General features: G+C 35.4%; 1 protein-coding gene across 1 annotated transcript in view; it reads left to right on the top strand.

Moving 5' to 3' along the window:
* Positions 1-16,584, top strand: part of FMN2 (formin 2) — a 166,753-nt gene that overhangs the window by 27,763 nt on the left and 122,406 nt on the right. The window contains exons 4-6 of the mRNA XM_037392766.1: positions 7,834-7,981; positions 9,865-9,873; positions 13,648-13,709. Coding sequence (XP_037248663.1) covers positions 7,834-7,981; positions 9,865-9,873; positions 13,648-13,709 — 219 coding nt within the window. The remainder of the gene's footprint in view (positions 1-7,833; positions 7,982-9,864; positions 9,874-13,647; positions 13,710-16,584) is intronic.

Here is a 16,584-nt window from a genome sequence, read left to right as displayed (position 1 = left end):
TTAGTGAAAACTTAAATGATTTTGTGATAAAGGCTCTCTATTATCATTTTGTAAGTGCTTTTGCAAAGAAAGCTGAGCATACCTTTGTATCCATACACCTTGTTTGGGGAACTTAATCTCTATTGCACACTCTATTGAAGGGTCCAACAATAACTCTTTTCATGTGGCACTAACAAGAAATATCTTCTTCCAGATGTGTCTGAAATGCATACTAAGCTTTCATCTTTCTATATTTCTAGTGTCATTTTGTTTGGGCTTGCTCTCTTTATATCTTTTTCAGCTATTTTTTTGAATGCAGTTACTGTGTTGAGTACTGCTGTTAATGCCTTCTTGATTTATAAGTTATTTCAGCATATTCTATAATGAGCTAAATGAACACCACCTGAAGGGCGTCCTTCTTTACTGTGTTATGATGTGATTTTATATATAGGCCTGTTTGACTGTTTGGGATGAGGACTGCCCCGGTGATATTCGTAGTTATGATGCCTAACTAGCTTATCAGTTTCCACAAGGAAGCAGAGAGACAGACAGCATGAATGGGAAATGCTATAAAAATGGCTGTTTTCCTATTATCTCTTGGCCACCTGTGGAGGTGCAAATGTTTTTTAAGGAAACAAAGACACTGCTTTACTGCTTTCTTGCTGTTGACTACTAGCACATTGTGGGACTTTGCAGGTCAGATGGAAGCGGATTCAGTGGCATGAAGGCTTTATTTAATTTTAACTTATTTGCACTGTTTACACCAGTCTGAAAATTAGTAGGTAAACAGAATGCAGACAGGCTCCTTTCTCAGAAGTCACAGAGCCGAAACAGCAGTGATCAGTTTCCAGAGAGCAACTTTCCCAAGAATTGACTTCAGTTAGGAGAACTTCTCTTCCAAACTGCAGTACAAACCTGGCAACCAATGCAGCATTTCTTCAAGCTTGCTTTCAACACCCAGGAGTTAAATGGGTAAGGCTGAATTAGTCCTGTTTTATGAAATTTGTCACGGCAGGATATTGGGGGTCAGTAGTAAATAAAACTTTAAAAGTTAAAAAGTGAAAACTGTGGATTAGAGCAAAGAAAACAGATTGTTAATCTGCTGTCTGAATCTTTTTGTCATGTAGGTTACCATGGCAGTTGAGTTTGGCTAAATCAAAGTCCCCATGTCTCCTTTTCCATTGCCCAATCACACTGTGTGAATACTGTCTTTTGTGATGAGCAACTCCAAATATTACTGAGTTATAAAATGGAAACAGCTGGATGATCACTGGGCCGAAGTATTCCTGCTATGCTGTTTCCCTGCTTCCTTTTTTATAATTTTAATTGCATGTTTATTTTATAGTTGTTACATCTGGCTCTGCAGTCTTCTAGCTTTATCTTTTCCTTCTTTCTTTTCTCCTTTCCACTTACTGGTGGTGATGCTACTGTACGTACACTTCCAACTGAGGTATTTTATATGTAGGATGTTGCTAGGTTTTCATGCTGGTTTTTGCAGAGAGCATTGCTTACCTGCTTGTTATTATGAAGAACTGCTTTAAGAGGAACATACTGGATGTTAAGTTTAAACTGTTTAAGAACCTTTTAAAATTTTCAGAATCATTGTGCACAGGGTGAAGGTGATGTTTCCCCTGTCACTTCAAGACACCTTTATATTTTATGATTTTCTGTATGTTAGTTCACTTTCTTAAGAATGACAGTCACAACACAATGTCTTTTTTCTAGCTTATAATTAAGAATACAGCAAGAGTTGTATTGGTGTATGTTGCATGTCTCTGTTTTCAACAGGACATTCTTACAGTATGTTTAATCACCTTTTCAAATGGAAGAGAGGTGAAAGGAATTTTCTAATGAAACAGATTTCTTTGAAAAACTCAAATTTGCCAGAATCCAAACATTGAACAACTGTGTCAGTGTAAATTCAAACAAGTACCTATTGGAGAAGTGTCTTGCCTCAATTGAGGGTTTCTGGAGATTGAATGAGAAAGGACATGCTGGGATGTGATCTTCCAGGTGGGAGTTCAAGTCAGATTTGTAAAAAGGCAAGATCTTGAGGTTCTTCTGTTTTATGGAAGGCTAGCCAGTGTTCCAAGGGAAGTTTGTGGTAAGCTAACCAGTTCAACCTATTCAGCTGTATTAAATGTAGAAGTTACTATGGAATAGGAAGACCAAGACAGTGACATTGGAATAGAATGAGAATAGATGTGGAAATTTGAAATTTAATTCCCTGATTTCCTTTCCCGTGAGGGCCCTAACTGCAGTGCTATTGGGTCTCTTGGCCTCTCATATCCCCAGGATATGATACTGAACTCTGAGAAAAAATTTCATGGGATCAAGCAAGTTGGTTCTGTTTTGTTGAAGAGGTTGAAGTCGTTTCATGGGAAAGAAATGTTTCCTGGTTTTTTTGACACTTGAAGTGTTTTTAAATTAATTGTGGAAGTGCATCGGTTTTCTGAAAAGAAGATATATCACTCAAGCAAAATGCTCATGCATCAAATTTAGTTCATGAGGCTAAAGTGCTACTTCAGCTATATATGACAGTATTATGACTGACTTGCTGGTTTTCACCCTTGGAAGGTGTCTGCGTGCACTAGCACAGGCAAAGGTAGTACAATCCCAGAGCCATGTTTAATCACTGCGCTGGTTCTTTCAGTGATCAGGCAGAGCTTTGTTACTGAGCCTCTCCTCAAAAAGTAAACCACTTTCCTTGTTCTTGATAGTATTGATTTCTTGATTTTAAAAGCTGCTTAAAATAAATCAGTCTCCTGCTGATAAAAGCATTTTGAGGTAGTTCGGCTCTAATTTCTTGAACTAAAATCTTGCTGGTCCAATTAACTATTTATATGTAGTGGGAACATGGAGTTGGCTTTCTTTCATTTTAGAGGTTGCATACTTGGTATATTAGAATGATTAAACTTTGTGAATGGGAAAAAAAATATTCCTTCCATGCACTTGAAATACTCTAAATCACAAGCAGTTACATACAAACATGGAACAAGCTTTTTGGAGCTCTTGGTCTGGAAAACAGCTTCTGAGTCATGGAGTCTGGCCCCTGCTTCTCCAAAGTACTATAAAGCGTAATTTGTCTATGAGTTTATCCTGTTCCCTCTTAAATACAGTTATACCTTTTACTCTCCCCAGTCCTCCAGCTCTTACCATTGGAAGGCTGTCCACATCCAGACTGATTTGATAAGTAAGAACTTTCTTGTAACTACCACTCTGTGTTTACTCCTGGCCCATTTATACCTGTCTGAAGACATGCCAAGCCTTTTGTCCTGTCCTTCTTCAGGATAACTTGGAATGTTTGGGGTTCTAGTGAAGAACTGATCAAGTTTACTATTTGTAAGTAAATGCCCTGCAAGATAGGGCTTGATTCCTTCATGGCTTAACACAGGAGCCATCAGGGGTGTTAGTACTAATTCACTCTAGTATAAGGAAGTGTAGAGATACTGCAAATGCACTTGTCGCATTTACTTCTTGCTGAGCTGAAGAGCAGAGGCTACTTTTGATAGCAGTGTGCTTCTGTACTGCCTCACCTTTCGCATCTCACCATGCATGATCTGATTGCACTTAGTTTTTACTCTTTTTTTTTTTTTTTTTTTTTTTTTCCCCCCTCCTTGAGAATTGTGAAAATACTTCCGGTCAAACTTCCCCCCCCCCATGATTCTCACATTGCTAATTCATGCTTTTGCAAGTGGCTGGGACAGATGTGTATACGTTCATTGCTATTTCAACTCCATCTCTTGTACCTCTTGTAAGCATTTTTCACAGTGGCTGTCTTTGTCCTTTGAACTGAAAGCAGGTGAACAGTTGGTTAAAAACTGAAGAAGTGTGGAGCAGAAGGTCATATTAACTGCATATTTCCAGGAGCAACACAGCTGCCAAAAGCATAGGTTTAAACTTGCACCTTATATTCCTACAGTGGGGGATATGCTAATTTCAAATCCACGCTGTGGCCTGGGGAACAAACCTGGTCTCTTTGTGTGAAAAATGTGTGACCCCTTTTCTGAAAGCTCAGGGTACACTAGGACACTGCCTGATGTTTGTGGCAGGTCTAGCTCATGGCCCCAGTTCTGGGTCCACCAGCCTCCTTCTATAAGCCGTTTGCTAGAGGCCCTTCTTTTGAGTAGCTTAAAGCATTGGCTTCTATATTTAAAGATCTGCAGGAAAGCATCTTTAGTTCAAGCAGTGAAGGAGCATAATTAATATTTAATATTATGTACCTGAAGTGTAACACTGTGGTACAGAGAATGAAAATTTGTTACAAAAAGCCATTCTTTGTGTCTACTAAAAGCTGGCTGGGAAGTGAGCGAGTTAAACTACAGACCTGGCTCTCTGTGACTCTATTCTAAACACCAACATCTATAAGTGGTAAAATGTCTATTGATTAGGTACCATCAGATCCTGCAGGCAGTTTGCCTCTCCCATGTGCGAATGCTCTGCAGTTTTAAGAACCATGGAAAGTGCTGTGTAAGGATGTGTGGAAATGAGAACTCTTCTTGACATCATGTTTAGTGCGCTGGACTCAGACAGCTTTAAGCTTTCAATGTCTGCCCAGAAATGAGTTTGAATAAATACGACTGGGATTGTTCATTACAAGGAGATATATATTTCTCACTCCCACCCCCCGAAAAAAAGAGAAGTGTTTTAAACACTAAATAGTGGAGTCTTAGCAAGATGAAGAGGAAATTCTGGATGTATTCAAAGCTCGATCACGGTAAGAATATTTACTGGCTGTACTTAGAATGATACATAGCAAAACTTGCCTCTGAAATGAGAAGATTAAAGGATAAAAGGTTGGATGTGGAAGTCCAGGTTTCAGGAGGTTTGTATTACATTTATTAATGACAAAAGCAAATCTTTTTTTTTTTTTTTTTTTTTAATTTGGATTATTTTGTTTCTTTTGCTTGAATAACACTTCAGCATGAAATTGGATGCATATATCTTTCTTCAAAAATGTTCTAATAATCATGCACATTTATGACATGATCAGATTTGGAAAAGGAGAAATGAGATGGGTTAGTATGTTAACTGACGAGAAGCTAAAGACAAAAGATAAAGAGGATTTGATTTTTGATGGTAGTTTGAGTGAGTAGGAATTAGGACATTCAAATGATTCATCTCTTTTGAAGGGCATAAAAGTGGAGACACAGTTAATCTTTTCCCATTTTAAGTGTCGTTTAAGGACTATTAGCTTGATGTCCAGACCTTCAGACTACCTTTCTGTCATGCGGGTTATTCATATTTTAAGTTATAAGTTTGCAAGTAATCTGAATATAGCTGTAGTTAAATGCCTTATTTATATGTTGAACATGGATGCATTTTGGTTGTAGGGCAAGTCCATTCAAGGCATTTTTGCAAGCTGACATTTTCCTCTGTAAATTTCTATTACATGATGAGTCTATTCTGTCATCCTTCTCTGTCTTGAATAGTGAATGAAAAGAATCCCAAAATAAAAAACAACACAGACCAAAAAGTATTTTTATATTTGCAAATGAAGCTCCCATGCTGGGTTGGGAGTAGGTTATGGATTTGTGTGATGTCTTAATTTATAACTGTTCATAGTTTATATGCTGTAAATTCTATCAGCAAGAACATAGGTACTTCGTATTTTATTACCCTCATAATGTATCCCATCTGTACAATAATTGAGACATACCATGATTATTTTTTGATGCATCTTAATTCAGAGTCATATTTTAAAATTCTGTTGTTAAATGGTTATGTTATGTCTTTCAAGAACTGCTGTGGTGAAATATCATGTCCAGGAACAGTTTAACTGTTTATCTTCCTCGTTCATATTATGTCAATATTATCTACAGTCTTCTGTCTTCTGTTTTATTGCCCTATAACCTTACATGTATCCCCATCGAAAACTGGTTGTGCTTACCCAGCTAACCCTCTGTAGACCTTGTTCTTCCCTGTGTTCCACAGACTGTCTAATTTGGTAAAGTGGGCAAAAAAATTTTCTTCTCTTTTGCCTCTGACTTTTTTAAAAACATCTAATTCTCTTCTGCATTTTTTTGAGATTTGAATGGTGCAGAAACTAGAGAATTAGCCAAATCCAGCAGCTTTTCTTTTTCTTTACACAGTATGCACAGGTATTATGACTCCTCTCCTTTTTACTCCCACAGTACTGGAAATTAGGCTGAAACCCAGAAATACATAGCCTCTACAACGCTGGAATTAGAGGAAAGTAGTAAGTTCCTGAAAGAACTGCATTAATCAAGCCTCTTTGGATGTTCAAATGCAGCAGCATAGTAATGGGAAAAGGGTAGGCTTTTCAAGGAACATAGAGCTCAGGGCTATGTAAAGAACCTGATGTCAATTTGTATTAAGCTTTTTATCCATTTATTCTAACCTTTATCTAAGGTTTGTGTATCTGGCTGGATTTTTGCTATATTTTTCATGCTGGAGAGATCTAAGGAGCTTCCTTTGACCCTTACTGTTTGAGACACCCCCTGTAAACCAAGAATTTTTACTTTATAATCAGCATTTGTTTGTTCTAAATAAGTTTTTCTGAATAGAATATCAACGGTCTTATCACAACTTATTTTTAGGCAAGTAGAAGCTTAGTCACATGGAATAACAATTATCCTAAAAAAACTCTTAAATTAGTTTGTTCTTCCCCCTGCATGTCTCTTCAATATTTAGTATCTGTATAAAATAAAAATAAAAAATAATAAAAAAAGGTTTGTATTTAAAATGAAATATTCAGGACAAATATATGCTACCAATGTTTTACTCAGACTATGAATAGTGTGAATGAAGTGTTATGAACACAGGCTTTGTAAGAAGATATTACTGTGTGATATGACTATATTTTCATCCTGTGATTTTATTTTTTTTCCCAGTTACATATTACAATATTTTGCGTATCTCTAGATTATTTATTAGGATACTCATGCAGTTGCTGTGAATGATCTCTATACAGTTTACAGTATTATAAAGACTTAATCACAAGATGTGCATGTTGACGCATACTGGGAGTCACAAGTATAACTACTTGTATTGTGCTCATCTAAAATCTTTCTATTGGCTTAAAGCACAAGTTTGCCCTAGTTTTCATCAGACAGTCTGGATGCCTCCTACTTTTAATAAGTGAATCAAACTCAAAATTAAGTAATAAGGATATAATATGATTTGAGCCCAGAGGATTGAGAATACTTTTAGCTGTTTGGTTTTTGGGTTTTTTTTGTTTAGGGATTTTTTTTGTGGGTTGCTTTTGTTTTTGTTGTTGTTGTTGGGCTTTTTATTTTATTTTATTCTAAAATCAAACCCATCTTTTTAGCTGCCTTTCTATGAATATGGAAATGTAAATGACAAAAACATGTTCGCAAAGAGTAAATGCCTCAGTTTTAATTTATGCTGAAATAATGCTGCTGCTTTTTTTTTTTTTTTTTTTGCTTGTGTATTTGGTGTAAAAAGATTAAATAGACTGTGAACTGAAATATTTTTCTCTAACCTATGAACTAGCCATGTGTAAAGTATGGTCATGATGGACAGAACCTGTTATCTCTCTAAGGAAAGAAGTGGCAAAGAGTTCTTCATACTCAAAAAAAGTTCTGAACTAAATTCTAGCATTTCATTGTGCAGTAGAAAACTAAAAGATTATATTTTCTATTGTTAATAGAAGTAATTACAAAACTGAAATATTAAATTGTTTTTATATAGATTTATGTTCAGTCTTTGTCAGAAGATGAAGAGCATAAAAACAAGTGTGCCTTGATATATGGGTGGATATTGAACTATTTGTGTTGGAAACAAAAGCTTTGATATTTTGAGTTTATCTTTCTATATGAACTTCTCAACTTTTTTCTTTTTTTATTATTTTTTTTTTTTAAATAACCACAGCAAGACCAGCTTTATACTTGGGCTGCAGTTAGCCAACCCACACATTCATCAGATTACATTGAAGGAAGCTTTCCAAGGAGAATTCCATCTGCGTGGCCGCCACCCAAACCTCCAGATGAAGAACAAAAGCTCAACATTACAGAAGAAGGTATAGTTCTTGGACACATACGAGATAATGTATGGCATGGGGTAGAGTTACTGTCTTTTAGAATCCAGGATATAAACTTAATATCTTAATTTCCAACAAATACCAGGCTTTTAAGATCTTGGATTAGCATCAGAAATAATTTTAGCTAGTATTAATCTAATAAAAAATATTCAGCAAAAAGGCATGCCTTTTAGTCAGCAGATGCCAGGTGCCCATCTTGGCTGTTAACAAATGGATTTTATCAGGTGTTGTAACCTCTGTTCTTCTCCAGTTTACATACATTCAAAGCCATGGTGCTTTTCCCTTCTTAACTTTCAGTATACCACTAGTGGGCTTCTGAAGTTTTTCTTATTTTTATTAGAGTGGTGTAACATATTCCTTTGTGGAGTCATCAGTCCCTTGCTGACAGAGAGGTAGGAAAAGTGCATCTGAAAACTGAATTGAGGTCTTGTTCACAAAGTCGGTTTATGTTAACATTTGTGACGTTAGCAGCCAAATTTCTGAAATCTGCATACTCATTAAAAGCTTTGTTGAAGCTGAGAATCAAAACAAAGCAAAAAAAAAAAAAAAAAGGTTTCTGTAGCTGACAAAGACATTTAGAAGAGAATTTCAACCCTGTTCTCTGTTAGTAGTGTTGATGGGCAAATACCACATGGAGGCTTAGCTTTGCGTTAGCATTTAATCGCTCTCAATGCTTTTAGGATACATTCATCCCCATGACCTACACAGAGAGCCACTGGGTGTTCTCAAATTTTCCATTTCCTACCAACCATTTTATTGCATTTCTCAGATTTGAAGAATTAAGTCATTATTTCAAGAGGTCTCTTTATATTGATTGTAGGCTTTGGGTGGAGTTAATTTCAGATTTGCTTCTCTTTGGGACTTCTCTACCACTTCCCCTGGAATATGAGCAAAGTATTCTCTGCATGGACACCGTTTGTCATGGCAACAGTTCACTTTTACTGGTATCACTTATTCCAGTATTCACAAGCAAAAGAAGTAATGCCAACAAAAATTCAGTACTGCTATATTATTCTGTTTATGTTGTGGCTTTTACCAAAGCAGCTCTATTAGAGGTCAAGGAAACATTTCTGCATCCATCTCACTGATGCAATTCAGGGTATGGAATGCAGCAGTGCTGCACTGTTGGGCTAGTCCAGTTTTTGACCAACAATCTGCTCTTTTATGCTGTATTTAATGAAAGTGCTGTTATATGTGGTAGTAGAATTCATTGCCGTGTGCCTTGAGAGGACAGGTTGTGTTTCTCAACGTGGAAGCTTAGCTAATGGTTGTGCGATCAGAGTATTTATGAACATACTCTGCACTGGAAAGACAAATAGGTGAATATCTTATTATTTTACTTTAAAGTTTTAGCCCGGTAGAGGCCATCAATTTTGTTGCTGTATAATTTAGACGAATATTGATCACATAAAATATTTTGAAATGTAAAGATTTTTAGTATTTTTACCAATTTGGAAGAGTATTACTACCAAGAGGATAATACTAACTATTTTTAAATGCATTCATTTAATACATGATTTATTTCCATCCTATGTTTTTCTATTTAATATTATACCCACTGCATGGATATAGTGTGTACAGTACTTGTCTGTTGCTTATCTCAGCCACTGCCCTCTCAAAAACTGCAAAAAAGTTAAGAAAATAGAATTAGAAGTAAAATGTAAAATTGTGTATTGTGACTATTTCTAAATGGAACATAAAAAGTTCTCAAAAAATTGAGGTGCTGACACTTGGGTTTTGGTGTGAATTTACAGTGTAGGGCATGGAGGGAAAAGAAAAACCTGTAATTGTTCTGCATAAAATTCAGGTAGATAAATAATTTAACTTTTGGTTTCATTATTTGCATGCTTGCCATGTGGAAGAACCTGGAGGTGAGTGATGTCTCATGTGAAGCCTGTAATATAAATATCTTCCCTAAAATTTCTAACTAAATTATTTTATGTATATGCCCCTTTTGTAAGGTGTAGGAGGCAAGCATTTTTGAAAGGGCTGAAATTATTGTGTGCGGAGTAGCTGCATTTTTTATTTTATTTTTTTTTGCATTATATATAATTTTGGCCATATGGATTAATCAGATACAATAATACCAGAGACAATGGTTTACAAACTAAAACATCCATTTTAGACAAAATTGTTGATCCAGGAAGAAAGTAGCAGGATATTTTTATGTAGTTTATTTTTATTATACACATGTTAGTTTGAGGACACTACTAGGACTTCAAGTTTTAAGTAAGGCAAGAGGAAATTCTGCGAGGTCTTAGGTAATCTGTTCCTAAATTAGCAAATTAATTAATCATCTGTTTAATATAGTACATATTAAATAGTTTTACTGTGTGCTCTGTGTCATGTAGAGCACTGGTGGGTATGAAGAAAGGGCTGTTAAACTTGTCAGGGGATTTTGGGCTTTTTGTGTTCAGGTTGGTTGTTTTGGTTTTTTTAAATTAGTTTTGATTTTTTTGGTGGTTGGTTTTTTTGTGTTCTTGGGGATTTTTTAGTTGGCTATATATTAAAAAAACTAAAGTTTGGAAACACCTAATATGACTTTGGGTTCAAGTCAACATATACTTATGCCAAAAAACATCTTTCAGTTCTGGATTCAGAAAAGGTTTTAGACAAAATGAGTCAATAGCACCAATAAGATCAGAGTGTATGCCACTAATTTTCCATCCGAATACCCAAAATCTGTTCCTGTCACATTTTAATGGTATTTAACTCTACCACACCCCAGCACATTGCCTGAATCTAAACACAACCAGGGTACTTGAAATTCAATAATTTTAGTGTTTTGCTGATGACATTATTTTACTTAACATACAGGAAAAGGCAAGTAGGCAGGCATTCTCCTGTCTCCCACGGGACTGGTCCTAACCGCCTGGGCGGAGACTCAAAAGATTATACAACTTCTGCAAAATGAAACACTAAATCTCTCTGTGGGTTTACAACCTGAAATGGATGTTAGTCTCTTCAACAAAACCAAGCTTGTCCAGATATTTATTTCCTTTGTTTTATGAACAACGGGGGTGGGGTGGGAATTATTTGGGTTAAGAGGAAGGTTTCATTTGTCATATGGCGCTTTTTTCCTTTCCTTTCCTAAACTATTTTTTGTTGCAGTGGTGGTTGCTTTTGGGTTTTCACTTTTGCTTAACAAAGATAAAACCCTGTTTGCTGCAAATACAGTCTATTTGGTGAATTTTGGCAAACTAACCTTAAGGAAATCTGCTTTTATCACCCTGAACTCAGCTTATATTTAGAACCCTTTTTAGAACAAAGCCTGCTGAGGTAAAAATAAGCTAGACAATTTTGTCAAATTGCTTAATATTAACAAATACTTAGAGCAGCCTGTTCCTATTTTTTTTTAACAACTTTTGAGTAAGGGAGGTAGTTTATGACAGTTTGCATAACAGGATACATTCTAAGTTGTGTGTGTACGTGTCTTGTCTAGTACTAGAATATTCAAACATCTTAAAGTTTCTCTCAACCATACAGAAATCTAAAATCATGTATATAAGCCCTGGGGAGATGCCCAAATACTAGTGAAGTTTTCCTGGTTTTGCAAATCAGTTGAGGTAGGGTTAGCCAAAAAATTATTTCTTCCAGATAATTTGAATAAGAAGTATCTCACAATTGCTTCGTTTAAAAGTGTTAATACTCTTCCCTTCCTTCAGAATAGACATTAATAACTTTTCCTAGAATATAATATTTCACTGGTTTTGGTGGGGTTCTTTTGGTTGCGATGAGGAGTAAGTGCCCAATTCGTCAGTAGCATCCTGAATTTTCTTCAGTAAATGGACTTACCTAAAAGCCAGCAACAAGGCTTGATTCATCCATACTAAAAATTTGTTAGTGAGAGATGATGAGTTATTTACTGTTAACAACAACCTATCCTCATCCCGCTTTTTATGACTAGGAACAATTCTGACAGACAAGACTTGAAATGCTGTTTTAGTAAATACTTAAAAAATTAAATTAAATTTTAAAAGTTTGAAGATTGTTAAATTTAAGGGGTAGCCTTGCAGCTTAACTGCAACTGGCAATTTATGTCTGCCCTCCCAACTGCCGGGATTGTCAGAATGCTGTGAGGAGGCCAAATGTCTAGGAATTATGAATCCAGAGTTTCTGGACGACAACTACAAGATTCTCTCTCTTCCATAAATAAATGAAGTCTCTGTTATTCTCTGCAGTGGCTTACTGGAAGGCTTGAGGGCCCTGAATGTGTGTTGGGTTGTTACATGCTTGTGCCATTTCCAGCACAAAATCTGCTGCTACTTTTATCCAGCAGCTCATCAAAATACAGCATTGTAGAAACAACGTGGGAATGTACAGTAACTGTCTCTTACTAAAATAAATATTAGCACAATCAAGCTTTTAATGTAATTTCTTTTGTGCTTAGATTTGGTTTAAATTGCAATGTTTTTATGAAAACAGAGAGATCAAAGACTAGTATTATAGTAGATATAATAATTGTTATCCAGGTTTTAAAACAAGAAAGTGAATCTAGTTTGGGGCATGTGTGTGGTATCTTATGTTTTGATTCTCATTTTCCAAGTAAAATGCACAGATAAAAGTTCTTAGTCTCACTGCTATTTTATTTTTCACTGTTACAGTGATAGTTGGAGATAAGTAGTTCCATTTAAAACCATCATTCTGGCACGAATATCCCCCCCGCCCCCCAAGACAGTAACTAAGTGAAGGAATGCTTATATATTCATTAGGATTCTCATTAGTTATTCCAAAGTGGAAAAAAAATAAAGAAGATACACTAGAATGAACTACTTTTATTTCATTTTTTCAGCACGGTCAAAATTTCAAGAGCTAAATTAATGCTGGCTCTTTGCCCAAAAAAGAGTGTGTGGAATTCAGTACAAAGGTGAAGAATTAGTTTTGTGTCCTCAGTTTGAATGTTCCCAGTTGTGGGAAGCTCTGACTGTACACTTGCACAATCAGTGTATTGTCCCAAACTATCCCTTTGTAAGACTGAGATGATGTAGACAGTGAATAATAAAGCTAGGATGAAACTGAGATTTCTCAAAATGTATTTGCAATACTAAGACCGCTTCCATTCAAGCACACTTTTAAAGTGTGAGTTTAGAACTGTATCATTATCTACCTCATCATGGAGACTTCAAATTTTGATGGCAGGGCAAAGGAGGGCCAGTGGAGGATATGAAAAAGATAACATAGCTGCCAACAGTCATCATTCTGCTCCCAGGTTCTTTTGGCCTTTTGTGAACAGACACAACCCCCAGGTGTTAAAGACAGAAATACTTCTTAATTAGGTTGGATGGGATGAACAAACATGAGAATCTTCCCCTTGACCTCCTGTGGAAGATGTAAAATAGAGTCATAAGTAACTGTTTTTCTTTGAATCAGAAGTTTTGACAATCAAAATAGATTCCTTTCAAGTTTCAGATGACAGTATTTAATGTTGAGTCAAAATACACATATTCCAAATTAAGATCAGGCTGACTTTATTTTGTGCATATAACCTGTTAGGTTAATTTTAGATGGATAATTTGGAACATGGGACAGTTAACATTTGTTTTCTTTTAAACTTTACCCTTTCTCATGAAATTATTAATGTGCATTTTGAAGGATCAATGGATTATTTTTATATAAGTTTTTAAAAATCTGTATCTTCTTTTTAGAGTTGAAATCTACTGTCCTAGAAACAGAGAAACAATGCACAGAAGATGTTCAGCAGGCACAGGTAAGATTCTAATAGAAGTGTTTTATCTATAATTTTGTAAAAAGACCAGAAAAGCAGTACTTCAGACATTTTTGCAATAGTTTTGTGTACTGAATGTTCTAAACAAAAACGTTTGGAATTGTGCATTTGTTTCTCAATTTTTATTTCAAGATACTTATATGCTCCATAGTGTATCCACGTGCAGAGACTGAAGGTTTCTGCCTGTCTAAGATGATTCTTGTAAAATGTTATTGTTCATTTCACTCAGAAGTAAGTTAAGACTTGGTTCTGGAGCTCTGATGGTGTTACTAAAGGAATAGTAATAGAAGATTTGGTTGTTTTAGCTAATCTACAAAAGTTCATGTCAGTAATAGTAGCAGAGATTCTTTTCGGCTTCTCCACTGAAAGCTTATAGCAGTAGTAGTAGGTGAACAGATTTAGGGTGCTATGCTGGACTTCAAAAGGAGACAATGTAATACTGGGATAGTGAAGATTTGGTCTGGGTTGGACTTGTTCAACATAAACACAGTGTATTTTATTTTTTTTACACATCACTCTTCACTTTATATTCTTCATTAAATGTGGTGCAGTTTGAATGAGTCAAGGAACTTCACATTTTGTTTCCTCAAAAGACTGTCCTATTTCCTGTGAAAACTCTCTGATGACAAGCATCAGACTTACCTTCCTAGTGAATAAAACTGTTCAATTGTTCTGGAAGTCATGAAGAGGAAGGCAAAGTTCTGGCTTCCTTAGATCTTGGTTTGGATCAAGGAGTGGCCAGCTCCTCTTGATTATTATTTTTTTTTCTTTGTGGTGTTTGGTTTTTGTGGGGTTTTTGAGTAACATTTGTGAAAATGATGAGTGATTTGCTTTTGAGGGAGAAAATAAGGAATGCCTAGTGAAATGTGTGCCTCATCATTAGACTTGCAAATTTAATCCAGGTTCAATTGAGGCAACTATGCCTAGTTGCCCTACCATGCTCATGTTACCCTAGTGGCTTTTGTCTTGCCAAACAACATTAAAGGAGTTCTAGTCAGTTACCTAAATTCTTCAACCTCCATAATTAGCAACGTTTAAAAACTAAACCCCGTTAATTAAAATAACATCACAGAATTATTCTACATTGCAATGCTTTAAGTTTAAACTAAAATGCATTTGTCCCATGTTATTTTTATAATTTGGTCACCCAAGTTTCAGTAGCCATGCTTTGCAGTATTTCTTGTGAAAAAGAACTTTTTCCTATACTTCCAGAAAGATATTGCATGTAAGAAGCATATTTAATTAGTTTAGGATTTTAATTCATTACAAGAAAAAACTTATATAAAAGACCTATTTTATTGGAACTATAATTAATGGGAATAGGTTCATGAATGCTTAGGTACTTTACCTAAAAAAAAAAAAACAACACCTGATTATTTTGCTAAGAGAATGAAGTTTAACCAACAGCACTAGAACACTGTTTGATGGCTGGAACAAATAACTTTTACTTCAAGTTGGTGTTTTTTATTATTTTTAAAAGTATCCTTTTATGTGGTCCAGTTACTGAATTGCATTTGTTGGTGGTGTTAGAGATCTCCATAAAAGATCAGCATTGAGCAAGAGGGATGAAGTCATGTGAATTTCCTTATTTCTGTACTATTATTGATCAATGAAGAGCAGAAATAACTGTTTTGAATGCATGCTGTATTAGGTCATCATACTTCTGGTTTCTTTTGAAAATGAGAGTGGAAGTTATTTAATTTGAGGAACTCTATGTGGATAAAATGTTTTAATGTGTTCAAAATGTTTCTGTACAGTCCCAAACAGTTGAGTATATTATATCAATCTGTTAAAACGTCTCGAAAGTAGAATGGGCACGCTAACTTTTTTCGTAATTTTTGTAGATAAATCCTCCGTTGCACTCAGATCATTCTTGGTGTAATTTGAACTTGTTTAAAGTGCTGAAATACTATGAAAAGTTTCTAGTAGAGATCTAGTCTCCTTTGTTCTTTGTCTAGCTTGTCCATAGTTTTTCTTTCTGAGAAAAGCAAGCACTGCCTGGAGTTAGCCAAGTAGGTGATTTTTCTCTTTTCTTTTGATACGTGACAAAGGAAGAGAGCCCTAGTGTAAAATTTGAAACTGATCAACTAAGTCTACTTACAGGCTTCTTCCCTCTCCTTTCCCTGGGAAAAGATATTTTCCACATGTTATTAAAATAATTGGAGCTGGTCAATATTGACATAGAAAAAAGGCTAATGCAACATGATGCTGATAATTTATCACTTAGGATAAAGTGTTAACTAAAAGTTTCAGAATAATTCTAAATTAAAAGCATTAGTAACACAGACAGAGCCTCGATTCTATACTTTCTTGCCGCTGGAAGGGTCTTTTTTATATAAAATCCCTTTTATATAAAATTACCTTTACAATGTTAGACATTTACCTGCATATTTTGCAGCATAATTTCCTAAAGTTTCTAAGACTGTTCTTTTGAGTCCAAAATAACTAATTATTAAAAATTACAATTAAAATAACAAGGGCATTGGGGTGTGCCTGTTTTTAGTGGAGGAATTGGTAAGCAGAGAAAAAATAAGAAAAATTGGCAGTCGTTGAAAGTCCCCATTTTGAATTGCCAGAGGAGCAACAATGTCTGCTTAGTCTTCCCAGTGCAAACAGACACAGCTTTGTTAGGCCTAACTCATTTAGTGAAGGAAGAAAAGAAAAATTGAATGTCCCAGTTTAGAAACTCCAGCTTCAAACCTGATGTTTAGATATTTCTGTGCAAAAGCCAATTTCCTTACTGTTTCACACCCCCAATCTTTTGTGTCACCTTTGCAAATTTTGCTGTTTTAACTTTGTTTTCAGGTTTGCTTGATTTTGCTATATGGCAGGTAAAAACAGAGTCTCACCAGAAAGC

Source organism: Falco rusticolus, chromosome 6 (assembly GCF_015220075.1).
Source record: "Falco rusticolus isolate bFalRus1 chromosome 6, bFalRus1.pri, whole genome shotgun sequence".
Taxonomy (NCBI): domain Eukaryota; kingdom Metazoa; phylum Chordata; class Aves; order Falconiformes; family Falconidae; genus Falco; species Falco rusticolus.
The sequence above is the reverse complement of the archived record's forward strand: the minus strand, read 5'-3'. Positions and strand labels throughout refer to the sequence as shown.